The 18018-nt window shown below is 36.4% G+C and overlaps 1 protein-coding gene across 1 annotated transcript in view; it reads left to right on the forward strand.

Annotated features, from left to right (window-relative positions):
- Positions 1–18018, forward strand: part of myo9aa (myosin IXAa) — a 119783-nt gene that overhangs the window by 77314 nt on the left and 24451 nt on the right. Inside the window, exons 9-15 of the mRNA XM_073836549.1 lie at positions 2595–2711; positions 3508–3642; positions 10163–10284; positions 11090–11231; positions 14817–15012; positions 17332–17445; positions 17716–17874. Of these exons, the coding sequence (XP_073692650.1) occupies positions 2595–2711; positions 3508–3642; positions 10163–10284; positions 11090–11231; positions 14817–15012; positions 17332–17445; positions 17716–17874 (985 nt within the window). The remainder of the gene's footprint in view (positions 1–2594; positions 2712–3507; positions 3643–10162; positions 10285–11089; positions 11232–14816; positions 15013–17331; positions 17446–17715; positions 17875–18018) is intronic.

Here is an 18018-nt window from a genome sequence, read left to right on the forward strand (position 1 = left end):
GTCCAAATCATATACTAAACTTTGAAAGATCGCTGTCGCTACAGATGAACAACAAGTTGTTTGAAACGGCTTTGGCTGCTACAATGAACGAGTTAGACTTGGCTTTCCATATAAAAGGAGGAACAGAAAACCGAAAACTCGAATCGTTCCTTTGCAAGAAGGACGTTTTTGCTGTTTTGCCGATTGGATACGGCAAAAGTTTAATCTATCAGTTCATCAGTTCATGTCCGGTGAAGGGCTCCGAGCTCGGGAGTGGCCCGAACCCAGAGTACGTTACCCCCAATAGGAGTAGCGAGAACTCGGAGTGATGAGATGGGGTGGTGGAGGTTTACTGATAAACCATCGAGTGAATTGAGATGAGTCAGCTGTATTTAAACCTATGGCGCTGATTGACTTGTGATGTTTACGCTAAGCATCTGACGCGCTTCTTCCGAACTTTGTTAATGAAACATCATATAGCTCTGCTGGTAGCTAAGCATGTATTGTTGTGATTGGTCGTGGCGTTATCCAATTGCGTGCAGTTAGAGTTTCAAATGCATGCTCGGTGCCGCCCCTCGAGTTAGGCAGTTTTCATTGCTCGATCCCAGACCCATAATCTTAATAGATTAGGGTCTGGATTTTTCCAGGCTACCAGAGAATTGTACTGCAGTGTAAAAAACTTAGGACTAGCTCGCAAAAGTAGTTTTTTTGACCTCTTCTCAGTCATTTAACAAACTATTTGATTGTCAGCAGTGGTTCTACAGGCAAAGTATAAAGAATGATGAATATTGTGTGTAGTTTGTGCCCTTGAAAAATGTGCCCCCCAGGGGCTGATATTCTTTAAATTTTTTCCACAGACCTTTAGGACCATGAGTCAAACAGGCCCACCAAGTTTTTTTTACAATTGATCTCTGTTAACCTTGTTTAATAGGTGCTCAAATTTAATTGGACAGTGGCAGCCTTGTTTTTTGAGATATGCAAATGTCCTTATATCTCATTCCGTTCAAAAGTTTAAGTAAAGCAGATTAAGTAAAGCTTTGCCGTCCCTTTGCAACAGAGAGTCATACGTTCAACTTTTTTATAACTATTAATGTTCGCTCTCCAGAGAATCTTCCTGCACAAGTTTGGTTCCGATAGGGCGAAAAACCTAGGACTAGTTTGCAAAAGTATGTTTTATCCAAAATACCCAAAGGGTGATGACCGAATCCTTGGCATGAGCCAAAGACATACAACACTTGAGCCTGCGATGAACATTTTCCGAGTTATGAGTGATTTCGTACTTTTGATCACTGTAGCACCCCCGTCTGGCCGTTTGGGCCGAGCCTTGGTGACGTTGTAGACAGTGTAAGTACGGTTTAGATTGCCCAATCAGTTTCTAACAATTACATTAGGGTTTCAGCGCTACGTGCTTCAATCCCCATTAACAGAGTCTGAAGAGTCAAAATAGACTTTGAAGTGTCCCACGAAATCACAACATATCCTATTCTAAAAATGGATAACCACAGTAGTAAGACAGGAGCAGAAGTTTGATTGTAGCAGTTATTGGTCATGAATGTTGGTTGCATTTTGAGTAGTGCTGATTTGAATCCAAAACAGGTCTCCCAGGGATTTTCCATGTGACGTTGACCCAGAACACACAACACTTTCATGTAGGAGGATCACATATGGCGCACTGTCATATCTCTGATTGTTTGTGATTGTGTATTAGAGATGCTGCCATAGTGCTTAATGAAAACCAGCTCAGATTCCTCTTCCAGCTCATCCAATAGTCCTCTAAATCAACACTTCTAATCACTGTGGTTGGCCCTTGAAAAAATATTTTCTTTCTGGTTCAGCTGAAGTCAAGATCAAAGCTATACCTACAATAGCGTACTCAACTCTGGTGAACTGAGTTTTAGGATGGTTAACCAATATGTCTTTGCATTACAGCATGTTCTGCTCAAGCGGGATGTAACAAAATGCTAAGCACAACAAAAATAAACCTGAATCTAAATAAATGTCATTATTTGTTTGCTAAGACAGCATGCAGACATGTTACCATAAACAAATAATGCCTAACCACAAGTTTATCTGCCTAGAATAGTACAGTAGTAGCCAAATTACAACTCAAATATTTAATTGAAGAATTAAAATAAGTGCTTAAGTTGGATTGTAGTGAAGTATTTGTTTGGTCTCAGTGAACATATTTGTGACCCTAGACCACAAAACCTGTCATAAGTCGCACGGGTATATTTGTAGCAATAGCTAACAATACATTGTATGGGTCAAAATGATCGATTTTTCTTTTATGCCAAAAAACTTTAGGATATTAAGATCATGGTCCACGAAGATATTTTGTAAATTTCCTACCGTAAATGTATCAAAACTTTATTTTTAAAAAGTAATATGCGTCGCTAAGAACTTCTTTTGAACAACTTTAAAGGCGATTTTCTCAATATTTTGATTTTTTTTTTTTTACCCCCCCTAGATTCCAGATTTTCAAATAGATCTATCTCTGCCAAAAACAAACCATACATCAATGGAAAGCTGATTTATTCAGTTTTCACATAAAATAAGTTGGTTAAAATGTCTCTGTAATGATAATTAAATCCAATTGATGGTTTTCACTCTTGCAGGCTGGGACGGTACGGGACTCCATGGCTAAGTCCCTCTACAGTGCCCTTTTTGACTGGATCGTGTTTCGGATCAATCACGCCCTGCTCAACCAAAGAGACTTGGAAGAGTCAGCCAAGGTAAAATCATTTCTGTACCAAATAATAGGAAAAATAAATGCTGGATGCTAGCAGGGGCGTTTGCTTTACAGATGACAGTGGAGCCCTAGTGAGTCACCTGACAGCAATTACATTACCCAGCAGGAACACGAGTCCATCTGACGGAGACGCACCCTGTTTTTCTGAGGCTCTCACTGCTTTAATCTCTAAATTATGGATGGAGACATTATGTAATGGGATATATTCAGCCACACTGACTGGGCCCCTGCTGTTATGTAAAATTTCACTAGAAGATTTCTGACGAATGTTATGTTAGAGTCAAGGCTGGAATAAAGTCTATGCAAGTGCATGAACACACTTCTGGCTACACAAACACAGTCTACACAAACACAGTCAAAAAATTAGGCCCAGTACCAAACAAATGTCATATTTTTTATATAAGGCTGAAAAAAAGCTCTTGTTGACCTGGTTCACCTTCTAAACATTAATACACAAAAAGTGTAAAGATTTGCACACAGCTTTTTGCAGTTGATGAATTGACTGAAGACATGAAAATCAGCTAGTTGCACGACGCATTTAGGGAGTTTTTACTAGCTATGAAACTGTATTTGCATTGTTTCATTAAAAAACAGGCATTTTTTATTGCTAGCAACCTGGTTGATACAGTAACATGTTTATTTTAAAAGTGCAGACATTTAAACGCTATTGTCCCCTTGCAGTTTGTTACTGCCACTATTACACAAGAACTTTAAATCTCCTAGCATTTAAAACGAGCATTTTTTCTGTTTTTAATTTTCTTCTAATCTTCTCTTTTCAGATCCTGTCCATTGGGGTTCTCGATATCTTTGGCTTTGAAGACTACGAGAACAACAGCTTTGAACAATTCTGCATCAACTTTGCCAACGAGAGACTTCAGCACTATTTCAACCAGCACATTTTTAAGCTGGAACAGGTAATGTTTTTTTTTTTGTTCTTATTATTTAAAAGCTAGACCCAGAGATAACCATCGGCTTCTCTCCGCACACACAGCTCAAGATTATAGCCTAATAATAAATTTATTGCCAGCAATTATGACTGAAGTTGTTTTGACTGCACACAGAATAAAATAAGTACCCACATATTGCTTGACTAAATGTTTTCGTCAGAATCAAAGGTTTGCAACCTTTCTGTTTGAGTGCTTTCAAGTGCCCTTGAAGTACGTGAATTTATCATCGATACAGCCCAGGGTATATAGTCTACTTATGGAGATTAATGAAAAGAATCGGCACACATGGTTTTCATTACTTGAGCTTGCTTTAGTCTTGCGTTAGTAAGTCTAGGAACCAGAATATAACAGAAACCCCCTTGCAACAGCCTGAGAAAATGCATCCTAGCATTGTGGTAATCTTTACACATGCAAACACTGCTCATCTTTTCTTAAAGGAATAGTTCACCCAGTCAACTCTTTGATTTTCTCAAGCTTCAAGCTAGATTTATGTGACTTTCTTCTTTCAAACTAATACAATCTGAGTTATATTAAAAAATATAATATAAAGCTCTTCCAAGCTTTATAATGGCAGTGAATGGCTGTTGAGATTTTGAAGTCCAATTAAGTGCATCCATCCATCATAAAAAGTACTTCACATAGCTCCAGGGGGTTAATAAAGGCCTTCTGAGGTGAATTAATGCATTTTTGTTGGTGAAATCGCAGGCCAAAGATAGGCTGCTGTTCGCCAAAGAAACTTGAACCTCCGACTGCTGCCTCGCATTTCACTCATAGTTGAAAGATGTTGTGACTGACTCCACAACCTGGAGTCAGTCCACAAGAAAGTACTAAGATTAGAGAACATATTTTAACATCAAATTAATTTAATTCAGTATTATAACAAATAAAATCAATTTATGTAAGGCAAAAGGCTTTTCCATCATGCGAAACGACCACTGCTGATGCAGCTGACTGACATCTCGTCCTTGTATATTGCGTTGTGTAAAATAATATTATTTGCATTACAGTTAGGATGTTATAAATGAAATAAAGTGTATACAGACATTTATTTTGCTGAAGAAGTGCACTGAATTGGCGGCGCTGAATGATCTCTCCTGCACTGTTAGAGAAGCAAAAAACCCGTGCTCTGACTGAAACTTAACAGCTGGGTTGTTTTAGGTTAGGTTAGGTTAGGTAAAAACAAAAAAGAAAAATATTTAATAACCCAATAAAAATGACCCAGCAGCTTAGATACAGAAAAACTACCCAGCATCTGGGTAAAGAAATATTAAAAATAGCCCAATGAAATGACCCAACAAGCTGAACCCAGCCTTTGGGTTAAAAAAAAAAACAGCCCAGCATTTTTTTAATGTAGAGATAATGGTTTATAAAGTTTTAAATTTGGCTATTTTAGCTTCAGAAGGCATTTATCAACCCCCCAGAGCTACGTGGAGTACCTTTTGCGATGGATGGATACAAGTTATTGGATTTCAAAAACAGGCATGCACTGCCATTATAAAACTTGGAAGAGCTAGGACATTTTAATATAATTCAAACTGGATTAATCTGAAAGAAGAAAGTCATATAGACCTAGGATGGCTAGAGGTCAAGCACATCCTAGAGTAATTTACAATTTTTGAGTGAACTGTCCCTTTAAGTAAATGTGGAAATTTAGATTCTCTTTCTCTGAACAGTAATAAACTTTCATTAAATAATAATAATGTAATCATTACAGAAGTCTGTAATGGGTTAGGTTCATGAATGCCTTAGGCTGTGTGATCATGTGAGGTAGACTGTCATTATTAGTAGCTGTTTCGCACAAAATAAACCGTTTGATAATGAGACAATAGAAAGGCTTGCTTTACTCCAACCTCAGACAAAGAATTGCGTCTCTGTAATAGTGTGTTTTCTCAATGAGGCCATTCTCTTAGGATGACTAAAGAGGCAAGCAATCACAGTAATGACAGCCTGTCAAAGCCGTGCCTTTGTGACGCACCTCAAAGTATATGTTTGCTCAAAGAGGGTTTGTTAGTTTAAGTTTCTAGTCAGGCCAGTGTCCAGATTTGATAAACTCGCTTTGACAGATTTGCTTGCACAAGGTACATTTATCCACACAAAATCACACAGTGTCACAGGAAGTGTTGCTTTATGCAGATGTGCAAATAATAGTCTATCACTTGTGGGTTTAACACTTCTTTTTTGCTTATGTTGACAAATGATATCAGTCAAAACTATGAGCAAAGTCAAATTTGCTTATCTGCTTTACTCTATAATATACTTGTTTTAGGAGTTTCAAGGTAGCTTCCTGCTCGCTGGTCTTACCCATGCTTGAAGATAGTAAGGCTACCCCCTAGTCGACGAGAAGAGGCTTGGTTGACCAAAAATGTATTAGTAGCTTAGTCATAGAGAAAATAAATCCACAGGAAGTGGCAAAGTCATGCAGTCCGTGACAGACAGATCGTTAACGGCTGGTCTGTGTGGTAATACATACATCGGGCACGACATACAAACGCACACACGTCATCAACCTCAAATATGGCTTTTCATCTGAAAGATATATGTAGTAGCAACTTTGCATGGTAGCTCAATCTAATGTTAACCTAGACATTCAAGTGTCTGTGTGGAGTGTGGAAGCTGAAAAGTAGTACACTCATGCATGACAGATGGAGGCGCTGGTGCGGTCACTTGCTCTTAAAATACTCCATCATTTTTGGACATACAGATTACAGTAATACATCTTCTGAAACTTTAAAGACTCTGTTTATATGTGTGCACTTAAAATAACAACGAAACTTTGTGCTTTTGTAAAATAATTAAAGGTGCCATAGAATGGAAAACTGTTTTTACCTTGGCATAGTTGAATAATAACAGTTCTTTACATGGACATGACAGACCGTGAGTCTTAAACACAATTTCCTCCTTCTTATATAAATCTAGTGTTTGCAAAAGACCACTGAAAAAGAGGCCAATTCCAACATAATAGATCAACATAATAGTCGCGATCATTAATAGTTTTGCCCCCAACATTTGCATAGCCGAATCATCAGAAGTTCTGCAGGTAGGCTATTGTGAAAAAACAAAGCTAGGACAATAGCAAAAATGGCAGATCACAGAAATAAATGTTATGTTCCAGGTTCTGCAGGGGATGTTAAGTGCAAGGATGGGTTGGTGTCTGTACTCAGAAAGGCAAGGAAAACGAATAAGGAGATCTAATAAAATAAGGCGAGCTTCGAAAATCGGTGTATACTTGCCTTACAGACATGAAAGTATATCTGTAGAGAGTGATATTTATAAACTTTTAAATAAACCAGTTCAAATAGAAAACAAATATTCAGTGTTGCCGACTTTATCTCTCAAGCCGAAAACAAAGAAAGCACTAGTTTAACAATAAATCGTTAAAACTTAAATGCAATCTCCTTGGTTTTTATCTGCCGGTACACTGTGGCAAGCTTTTTTTGTACGTTCAAGCACATATTAGGCTATGTAGTAGGGGTGTGCAAAGCAGCCGGTATTTGTATCTGTATTTGTATTTGTTGAGGGGGGGGAAGTATTTGTATTCGAGGAAAAAATTCAAAATAGGCATAAAAATAATGAGTAATGGGAAGCTATGCTAAGGTTAACTAGCCTATAGCCTACATCTTGCTGTCTGCAAAAGACAGAGTAACTTAAACGTACCATATAAGCGGCCGTTCACGTCGCGCCTAAAAACGCGTGGAAAACGCCAGGCGCGCCACTTTCTCCTTCTTTCCAAAGCGCTCTGCAGCTTGCGCTCTCGTGGTGTCTGCCGTTGCTAAGCAACCATGACCTGCACTCTCCATGAAGACAAGGAAGTTTCAGCAAAGGATAAATGGATTTCCAAAACTCGCTTGCAGTAGCTCTGCTACTAAAAACTGTTATCCCTGTAACGGCTATGATCGGCTGTTTCTCCATCTTGGCTAAGCTTTTAATGTTTTTCGTGAAAGGAAGAAGCTGATTTGTTGGGTTTTGTCACATGACCCGCGGTGCGCTCGCAGCATACTGAAAGTTGTTTTTATCTCGATTCGGCGCCTGGAAAAAACGAGCGCGTCGTGACTGCGTCGCTTCCATTATGAGCGCACATACCGCACGTCTATATTTGAAATAACGAACTTGAGCGTGCAAAAGACGCTACATGTGAACGGCCCCTAATGGAATAATCTCCAGATCAAACTCCGCTCCCCAAAAGTTATAAACTGCCTTCGGAACCCAGTTAAGGTACAAAAATCTATTCAACAAAAATAGTGATGCAGTGAAGTCCTTTTTCGCTCAGCCGAGTCTTCTCTGTTGCTGTGTGGAGCAGCCTGTGTCAGTCGCCCCTTTTACCCCCCACCCCCTGACTCCTGAATGTCACTCACTCACTCATGCAGGCATGCACTGCGGTCTCATGAGGAAACACAGCTTTTTGATATAAAGTTTTTCTTGTTCCCGAATACAAATATTTTTTAAAGTATTTGTTCGAAATAAGTATTTGTAAAAAACACGCTACTTGTGCCTTTCCGAATACCGTATTCGGGTTGTAGGCAATTACAGTCTCATTATTATGATTTATACGGTTTATTAATAAACATGCGACTAATAATCGACTAATGCTTAAAATGAACGACTACTAGTCGACCAGAAAAATCTTTAGTTGAGGGCAGGCCTAGAAGATGGTGTTATTTTTTTGGTACCACCCCACAATTAGTGTTGTCATGATGTAGTATTTGAACAACTCTGTGATTAGACATGTGGCATTTACAGCTCAAAAATGAGAAACTGAGCACCCATGAGCAAAGATGGCAGTATTTAAATCGTGCCTTTCTGAGAGGTCCTGCTCCAGCCAAGCAACCTCCATTGAGATGAATGGGATGGTTATGACTAGCTCAGTCTAAGCTCATGCTGAACCCATATTGAGAATTCTGGGTAATTTTGTTAAAAGGACTTTGATGTTCTTATTAATGTTTTTGATTGGATTCATTCGACTGTCTAGAGAGTATTGCCACAACAGTTTTGCTGTTTGTTCCTTGATAAAAGTGCAGGAATTTTGCCGCGTCTGCCAAGTTCCACGCTTTAATTGCTCTAAGAGTTGGAAACTCTTGGATTCAGATGTCAGGAATGAGTTCACATCCTGAGTGTGTTGCCAAGTATGTCGTGTGGTAACACTGAATGTTTAATATAGACCATACCCAGGTTATCTACACAAAACATGGAATGTAGGACGTTGTGTGCTTTGACATACAGATTCACAGATTATAAGCATTAGTTAATGTTTGTCTGAAAAAAATGGTTGCATTAGTTACGACTGTTTGCCTGACTGAGCTCAGTAATTTAAAGCTACAGTTGTAGTATTGTTAGAATATGAAAGTGTGGCAGGCATACAAAGTCCCGCCTACATACTTGTCATCTGATGCCCATAAATACAGCCATGCTGGAGCCAGACACAACACCACACGCGCTTTCATTAGTCCATTAATGGGCTTTTTTCATTCTGCTATTTATGGAGACGCTGTAAATGAATTTTATTTGATTTGGAGGCTATTCGAGTGTATTTCTCTTATCAGCCAAATAGAGTGCATGTGGTTGCTGAAGTCTCAGAGTGCTTCCTTCAGATGAAGGTACAAACCCTTAACTGAAAATATTAGATTTTGAGATGTAACGCCCAGCGCAGTTTGTTTTCTGTTTTGCTATTGTTATCATTATGGACAGACATTCATACGTTTAAAACATCTTCCTTTATCTCTCATTGACAAAAAAGTCATCAATCTGCATCAAACTTTGTTTCCTTGAACAAAAGGATTATATACCATATTATCATTTTGAAAAATCTCTAGTGAAAAGGTTTCTTGTAATTCTAATCCCCTCTTTTCTTCCACTTCCTTACACAGGAAGTTAAATGATAAGTGTAGATCATCTGCTTTGTTCTGCTGATTTTATACTTTTGCCTTTTAATGGGCAAACAGGAGAGAGATTCCACTGATTGTATGAAACCCTGCTGGGATTATATCCTTTATTGTTTCATTTATTTTCCCAGCAATCCAAGGAAGCAGTTGAGGAGAAAAAAGCTACAAAATGTTAAGAATGTCTTTCATATTATTAAACCGCAAAGACCACAAAACCTCAGGCCGGCAAAAGGAAGTCTCCTCTAGAGGAGCATGAAAACACTTTGCAGGCCTGTTGTTTTGTTGTTCTGGCCACTGTCCAAAAATTACCCGAATAGTTATAACAGGTTATGTGAGATGTTCATTTTTCCCTTATGCACACATCTCATGTTACTATGAAATATTCTGGTACTGATAAACAATCTGGAATGTTAAAGGATGATTGAAATGTTGTTGTTTTTAAACTACACATAATTCTGTCAGCCATAAAAATTTGGAAACATTGTGAATTATAAAACCGATTACTAAAAGCCTGAACAATCAGGAACCTTGTAATTGTCTGAATCTTTGCTTTGTTTTATTCTACAAGAGTATTGATTATCAGTGTTGAATGTGTTTTGTTTTCCTTGTAGGAAGAGTATAGATCAGAAGGCATTACTTGGCATAACATTGATTACATCGATAACACCGGTTGCATTAACCTCATCAGCAAGAAGCCCACAGCACTGCTCCACCTACTGGATGAAGAATGCAAGTACGTCTGCCTTTTTTACTGTATGCATATAAAGGAATGAGAGTACTGGATGAATCCAAGCTGGTACAAGTATGCTAACATTTATTGATAGTTAAATCAATGTGGAATCTCTGCTGTAAATATGAGCTATGTTTGAGTACGTGTAAATCAAATAAAACAAATACTAAATGAAACTTCTGATTACAGTAGTAACCTAAAAAAAACTTTTCTCTGTTAAAAAAAGAATAAGGTTCCCTCTGCCTAAAATAGCTGGAAACCTGAGTCTCCACATCAGTGTTTTTCATAGCTCAAATCTCTAATGTCTCATTCTTCGTCTTCCTGTGGCTGTGTTGCTTTTCTGCTGAAGTTTTGGCAGCAGCTCTCATTCTTCTCAAGGCCAGAGGAACAGCACAGGTTTATAATATACTGTCTCTAGAAACTCAGTTTTATGCTTCCTAGATGACCACTTTCACTCTCTGGTTCTGAAACAAAGGGCCGGGCCCATTAGGACACCTCGGTAATCTTCCAAGGGAAATTTATTATTATTAATATATTAAAATAACCTAATTTGAATATTGTGTTGGACAGCAGCGTGCTATTGAGATGCAACAGCAATGGCAGCTTAGCATTCATTTATAAAAAGTAGTCCAAAAAAATAAATGCAATAGTTTTCAAAAATAAAATGGTTTGCTCCATTAAAACTAAAAACTGAAAACAAAACATAAATGAATAATAAAATAAAATAAAACCTGAGAAGCATTTGCAGTGAGATACAGTATGTTCTATGATTGCAGTTCTAATGCACTCTTTTCCTCCTGTGTTACAGCTTTCCACAGGCCACCAATCAGACCCTCCTGGACAAGTTCAAGCGGCAGCATGAGGGAAACATCTATATTGAGTTTCCTGCAGTCATGGAGCCGGCCTTCATCATTAAACACTACGCAGGGAAGGTCAAATATGGAGTGAAGGTCAGTGCTTTATGCAGCTACACAGACAGCTTTTTAGCAGCTTTTAGTGCCACATTTAAAGACAACAACATGATTGGTTAATAGAAATATTAGCAAATGTAATTTTAATAGAAATACTAACCAGTGAGATTTTAAGGGTGTTTTCAGACATGTAGACAACTTCGTTCTGAATCAGGGACTAAATTGTTTGAATGTTACATTTTTTCTTTGGTTTGGTTTGCTTTCATAAGGCTGGATTTCAAAGTTTGCGCAAAATGTGTTAAGTCACATGTGCATAAAACAATGTGCACCTTTTTATGTTCTGGTAAACATAAACAGGTCTGCTCATAGCAACATCAATCAAAATAGACTTATGAGTAATATAAATTATATAAAAATATATATTATTATCAGACCCAAAACTTTAAACAGTGGTGCATATTATTGCAAAAGATTTAGATTTTAAAGAAATGCTGTTCTTTATGGAAGCCCATTTCCACCACTGATTAAAAATACAAAAAAAGACTTATCTCGCAATTCAGACTTTTTTTTTTCACGATTGCTAGTTATCAGAATTCTGAGAAATAAAGTCAGAATTCTGAGATATAAACTCGCAATTGTGAGTTATTAAGTCAGATTTGTGAGATATAATTCTGTGAACATATCAGTCTTTTTTTTCTCCTCAGAACTGGACTTTAACACGCAAATGCAGATTATAAACTAACAATTCTAAGAAAAAAAGTCAGAATTGTGAATTTATATCTCCTAATTCTTACTTTATTTCTCGCAATTGTGTTTATATCCCACAATTCTGACTATAAATCGAAATTTAGCATTTATATCTCGCAGTTCTGAGAAAAAGAAAGTCAGAAATGCTATATATATGACACAATTGTGAGAATAAAAACAGAATTGTGAGATAAAAAGCCGCAATTACCTTTTTAATTTTTTATTCAGTGGCTTCCGTAATTTTTTATTTTTTTTTATTAATCAAAGAGTCCTAAAAAAAGTTTCCAACATTGATAATAAATCAGCATGTTAGAATGCTTTCTGAAGGATCATGTGACACTGAAGACTGGAGTATTGATGCTGAAAATTCAGCTTTGAATCAAAGGAATAAATTCTATTTTAAAGTATATTAAAATAGAAAACCACTATTTTAAATTGCAATAATATTTCACAATATTACTGTTTTTTTTTCTGTATTTTTAGTCAAATTAGTGTCTTCTTTAAGTCTTCTTTAATTTAAAAAAAACTTTAAAAATCAGTATATATCCTTTTTTAAGATGCTTAAAGTGCTCATTTGTTTTCAACCATTTTTATTCATGGAATTAGACTAATGTTTTTTTTCTGGTAACAGATTTGATTAATTTGATACAGATTGATTTGATTTGTTGGTCCGTCAGGTTAGATTTCTTTCTCACTACAAGCAAACTGCTCCAGAGTTTGTTTTTAATCAGACCTAGACCACCTGGTTAAGGCAATCTTGGACTGATTTTTTTGGTGTGGATCAGAGCGTGACTGCTTTGTCCTATATGCCTCAACAAACCAAAGTAAGAGAGAAAACACCCCAGATTCTAAAAAAAACACTCCAAACAAGCCAAACACTTAGTACGAATACTAAGACCAACAAAGATGTTGATACAACAAAACTACTTGACGAAACTGCAGTTACCATTCTAGCAAAAGTGCAGTCACCATTCTATCTCTGGTTGTACATGGTTGATTGTTATTTGCGCTGTGACCTCTACAACCACTAAATGTAAAGAGGGTGTGATGTCTTTGTCACATGACTGTGTATTTATAGTATATAATGAGTAACTTTCAGTTTGTCGCTCATGGCACCGTAAACATGACAGTAATGAATAACTGTGTGAAGTCCCAGCATCCCACGCTGGCCGACTGGCCCTCTGGGCTGTTTATTTTAACAAATCACGGTTGGCAATGTGTGCCCTTAGTGCATTCAAAGATCAAGAACTTCATACTCATTTCTGATAAAGCTTTTTTTAAAATAAAGTCTTCTTTGCTACCAATACCAAAAAGACTTATGTTTTTCAATCATGACTCAAGACCTACAGTTAAGGTAGTTTAACATCCCTCTTTCAGAATCTGCAAAATGTGAATTATTTTACCAAAATAAGAGGGATCTTTTTTATTTAGTACTGACCTGAATAAGATATTTCATATAAAAAAAAGTTTACATATAATCCGCAAAAGAAAATAATGAAGTTGAATTTATAAAAAGTACCCTGTTCAAAAGTTTACATCCCCTTGATTCTTAATACTGTGTTGTTACCTGAATGGTCCACAGCTGTTTTTTTTTGTTTAGTGATAGTTGTTCATGAGTTCCTTGTTTGCAGTTAAATCCTTCAGGTCCCACAAATTATTTGGTTTTCAGCATTTTTGTGTATTTGAACCCTTTCCAACAATGACTGTATGATTTTGAGATTCATCTTTTCACACTGAGGACAACTGAGGGAGTCATATGCAACTGTTACAGAAGATTTAAACGCTCACTGATGCTTCAGAAGGAGAAATTATGCATTAAGAGCGGGGGTGATAATTTTTGGAATTTGAAGATTGAAGAATTTAACTTTTGTCTTCTGGGAACTATCTTCTGTAGCCTCTGAAGGGCAGTACTAAATGAAAAAATAAATATGATATTTCGGCAAAACAAAGAAAAATGTACACACCTACATTCTGTTCAAAAGTTTTCACCCTCCGGCTCATAATGCATAATTTTTCCTTCTGAAGCATCAGTGAGCGTTTGAACCTTCTGTAATAGTTGCATATGAGTCCCTCAGTTGTCCTCAGTGTGAAAAGATGGATCTCAAAATCATACAGTCATTGTTGGAAAGGGTTCAAATACACAACAATTCTAGAAAACCAAAGAATTTGTGGAACCTGAAGGATTTTTCTGAAGAACAGCGGGCAGTTTAACTGTTCAGGAACGAACAAGGGACTCATGAACAACTATCACTAAACAAAAAACACAGCTGTGGATCATTTAGGTAACAACACAGTCTTAAGACTCAAGGGGATATAAACTTTTGAACGGGGTCATGTTTATAAATTCAACTATTACTTTCTCTTGTGGACTATATGTGCACATCTTTTATGTGAAACATCTCAGTCAGCACTAAATAAACAATAACATGCATTTTGTATGATACCTGTTATTTTGGTCAAATAATGAACATTTAGCAAATTTTGAATATAAACCTTTGATCTCAACAGTGACTAAAATGTATATCAAGCATTCTGACTTAAATGACAGTTCATGCTTTGGCTTCTGCATTGGCTTATACCCAAGATGTCTCTGAGTTCAGAACATTCAATTTGACAAGCGACAGTCATAATAGACAGAAAATATCACACGGTATACACTTGGCTTAAGTTTGGCAGAGTTTGACAGTCATGAGTAGCTGATCCTTATTTACAATATAAAGCCTCTGTTCATGCGTTACATAATGAAGCTCTGCAGGCCTCGCTTTCGCTCTTCCCTAATGTTTCATTGGCTTTATTGAGTAGATGAGTCTCTATTGTTGTCTGATAGAGTTGAACGTAACGGTGTAGTTTATCTTTCTGTCTGATTCGCTGTCGCAGGACTTCAGAGAGAAGAATACAGACCACATGCGGCCAGACATCGTTGCGCTCCTCAAGAGCAGTAAGAGCGCCTTCATCGGTGGTCTGATCGGTATTGACCCAGTGGCCACTTTCCGCTGGGCTGTACTCAGGGCCTATTTCAGAGCCATGGTAGCCTTCAGGGATGCTGGGAAGAGACATGTGGAGAAACGCAGTGGTGAGTCAAATTAAATGGTTACCTGTACATTTTTTCCGATCACATGCTTGTAGTTTGTACGACGGATTCTTTAGGCAATACATGTTATGCTGTTTCAATGTAATTGGATATAAATATGACTACAAAGTTCAAAACGTTAAACCTTAACTTTTTTTTTTTCTTGTTGTGCCAAATCCAAGACCCCTTTTGGATCAGTAAATGATTCCATTAGCTAAAAATGTTGTTTTTGCGGTTCTGTTGTGTACCTCGCTACAAATCATACATTGATCAATTTAGTTTTAACCATATTTACTAAACATAAGCTGAAATTTAAAACGTTACACAGAATATCATGCTGTAAAATATTATAACATGCTGTTTTTTCTTTAAGTACGGTAATGATGTTAAAAGGTACACTACCGTTCAAAAGTTTGAAGTCAGTTTTTTATGTTTTTGAAAGATTTTAAAATTGAATTTCTTTTTATATATAAAGATAGAGGTAAATGGTAATATTGTAAAGTATTATTACAATTGAAAATAACTATATACTGTCTATATTTTAAAATTTAATTAGCAGCCATTACTCCAGTCTTTTGTGTTACTTGATACTGATTTGGTGGGCAAGAACGTGTCACAGACATTTATTTGAAGTAGAAAACAACATATTGTCTTTGCTGTAACTTCTGATCAATTTGTTGAGCCATTGCTAAAAAAGTAGTATAATTAAAAAATCTTACTGACCTCAAACTTTTGGACGGTAGTGTATACTTTTATTGGCATCTCAACAGAATTTAATTTTTTGTTATTTTTTATTTTATTTTTTAGGCATTACAACAAATCTTATTTTATTTATTCTGTTTTATTTTATTTTTTTAGGTATGACAACCATATTTATTTTTATTATTTTATTTTTTAAGCATCACAACAAATTGTACTACTATTACAATTTTTTTCAGGCATCACAACAAATTGTATTACTGTTATAGTTTTTTCAGGCATTACAACACTTAGTTTAATTTTATTTTATTTTAGGCATCATATCAAATTGTATTTATTTTAATTAATTTTTGGTTTTTGGGGGGATCACAACAAATTTGAATTGATTTCATTTATTTTTAGGCATCAGAACAAATTTTATTTAATTTATTCTATTTTATTTTTTTAGGCATCACAACAATGTTTTTTTTTTAAGGCATCACAGCCAATGTAATTTAATTATATTTTTTAGGCATCACAACAAATTTAATTTAATTTAATTTAATTTAATTTAATTTTATTTTATTTTATTTTATTTTATTTTATTTTATTTTATTTTATTTTATTTTATTTTATTTTATTTTATTTTATTTTATTTCTTTAGGAATCGCAACAAATTTTGTTTATTTTATTTAATATTTTTAGGCGTCACACCACATTTTATTTTATTTATTTATATGTTTATGCATCACAACCAATTTTATTTATTATTATTGTTTTTCAGGCATCACAACTAATTTATTTTAATTTAATTTAATTTAATTTTTTAGGCATCACAACAGATTTTTGTGTATTTTTTTTTTAGGCATCACAAAATGTTTTTAATTTTTTTTTTTTTTTTGTATTACAACAAATTTTATTTGTTTTGTTTTATTTTTTTAATCATCAAAACAGATTTAATTTAATTTAATTTTATGTGTTATGTGACCCTAACCCTAACAGTTTTTTGGTCAAGCATTACAAACCCCTCTGGGTCCCTGAGAGTTTGTATTTTGGCATATCAGAATTTTCTCATATGTAATATAGTTATTCATTTTTCAGGGTGGGCTGTATGTTTTGCCACACTTAGCTGCATAACAATCTTTGCCATTGTGTGAAAAAAAAGTAGCTAGACCTCTTCGCTTTGTAAATTCTGAAGTATTATATTCTGTATGACAGCATACACATATGCTAGTTTGTGTGTATGCTGGCTAGCGAACCATGCTGTGTTAGCCCAGCTTCTCTTGCTTGATTTCTATTGCCCTGCTCTTCAGCTTTTCAGTACCTATATGCCTTTCTTCCATTACAACAGTTTGAACATTAGTGGTTTATAGTAATGCTTTAAATCTAGTTTGAACCGTAAGTGCCTTATGGGTTGCTCTTTCACATAGGTGACATTCACTGCATTTCGCTGTGGCCCAAATCTGATTTTAAGTGTGAACACCCAAAATCACATTCATATTCAATCTACAGTATGTCATGTGTACCTGTCAAAATTTAGCTTCGCGTAGACAAGCACATCTCATTTCTCCCTATTTAATCTGTCTTTTCTCTTTCTTCTGTCTGTCTTTCTTGTTTGTGTTGTTTGTTTTTTGGCTTCCTAAGGGCATGACGCTGCTGCTCCAGTTGTGAAAAGTGTGGATAGCTTTAGTTTTCTGCATCACCCTGTGCATCAGAGAAGCTTAGAGATCCTGCAGAGGTGCAAAGAGGAGAAATACAGTAAGGCTGCCTTTCCTTCATCTCATCTCCTCACTCCATGCACCCCGGGCCAAGACATGAGGACCCCATTAAAATTTGACGGTTACGGCTATATAAATGCATACTTCTGCAGATACACATATGTAACAGAATCATTGATTTGATTCAGAGCTGAAACTGGCAAGACTTGGCCTCATGTCTCTGTCCATCCGTCTTGCACCTGTCTTGCTTTCCTGCATGATGTCAGTTTGGGCACCTGTCTTTCACTAACAGCCCTCTCTGTGGGTTCAGTCCAGCATGCATGCTTCTCGGGCAGCCCACCACTGTCCCCTCACTGGAGCCCCTGTCCTGAGCACTCGCGTCCCAGCACGACCTCTCCAGCTCAGAGTACGCACTCGTTTTTCTTGCCCTCCGAGGACAGCGGGCTCACTATAGGTCTGCTTGATGGAGGTAGCTCAGACCATAGACTATACACACAAAAACACAAGAAAAACAAAGGTTTATGATTGCTTCCTGTTGGGAACATTCCAGTATAAATCATTTGTTGTAGTTAGGGCTGGGTGATATAATTGAAAAAATGTATCTATATCTCAA

This window comes from Garra rufa, chromosome 3, assembly GCF_049309525.1.
Source record: "Garra rufa chromosome 3, GarRuf1.0, whole genome shotgun sequence".
NCBI classification, from domain to species: Eukaryota; Metazoa; Chordata; class Actinopteri; order Cypriniformes; family Cyprinidae; genus Garra; species Garra rufa.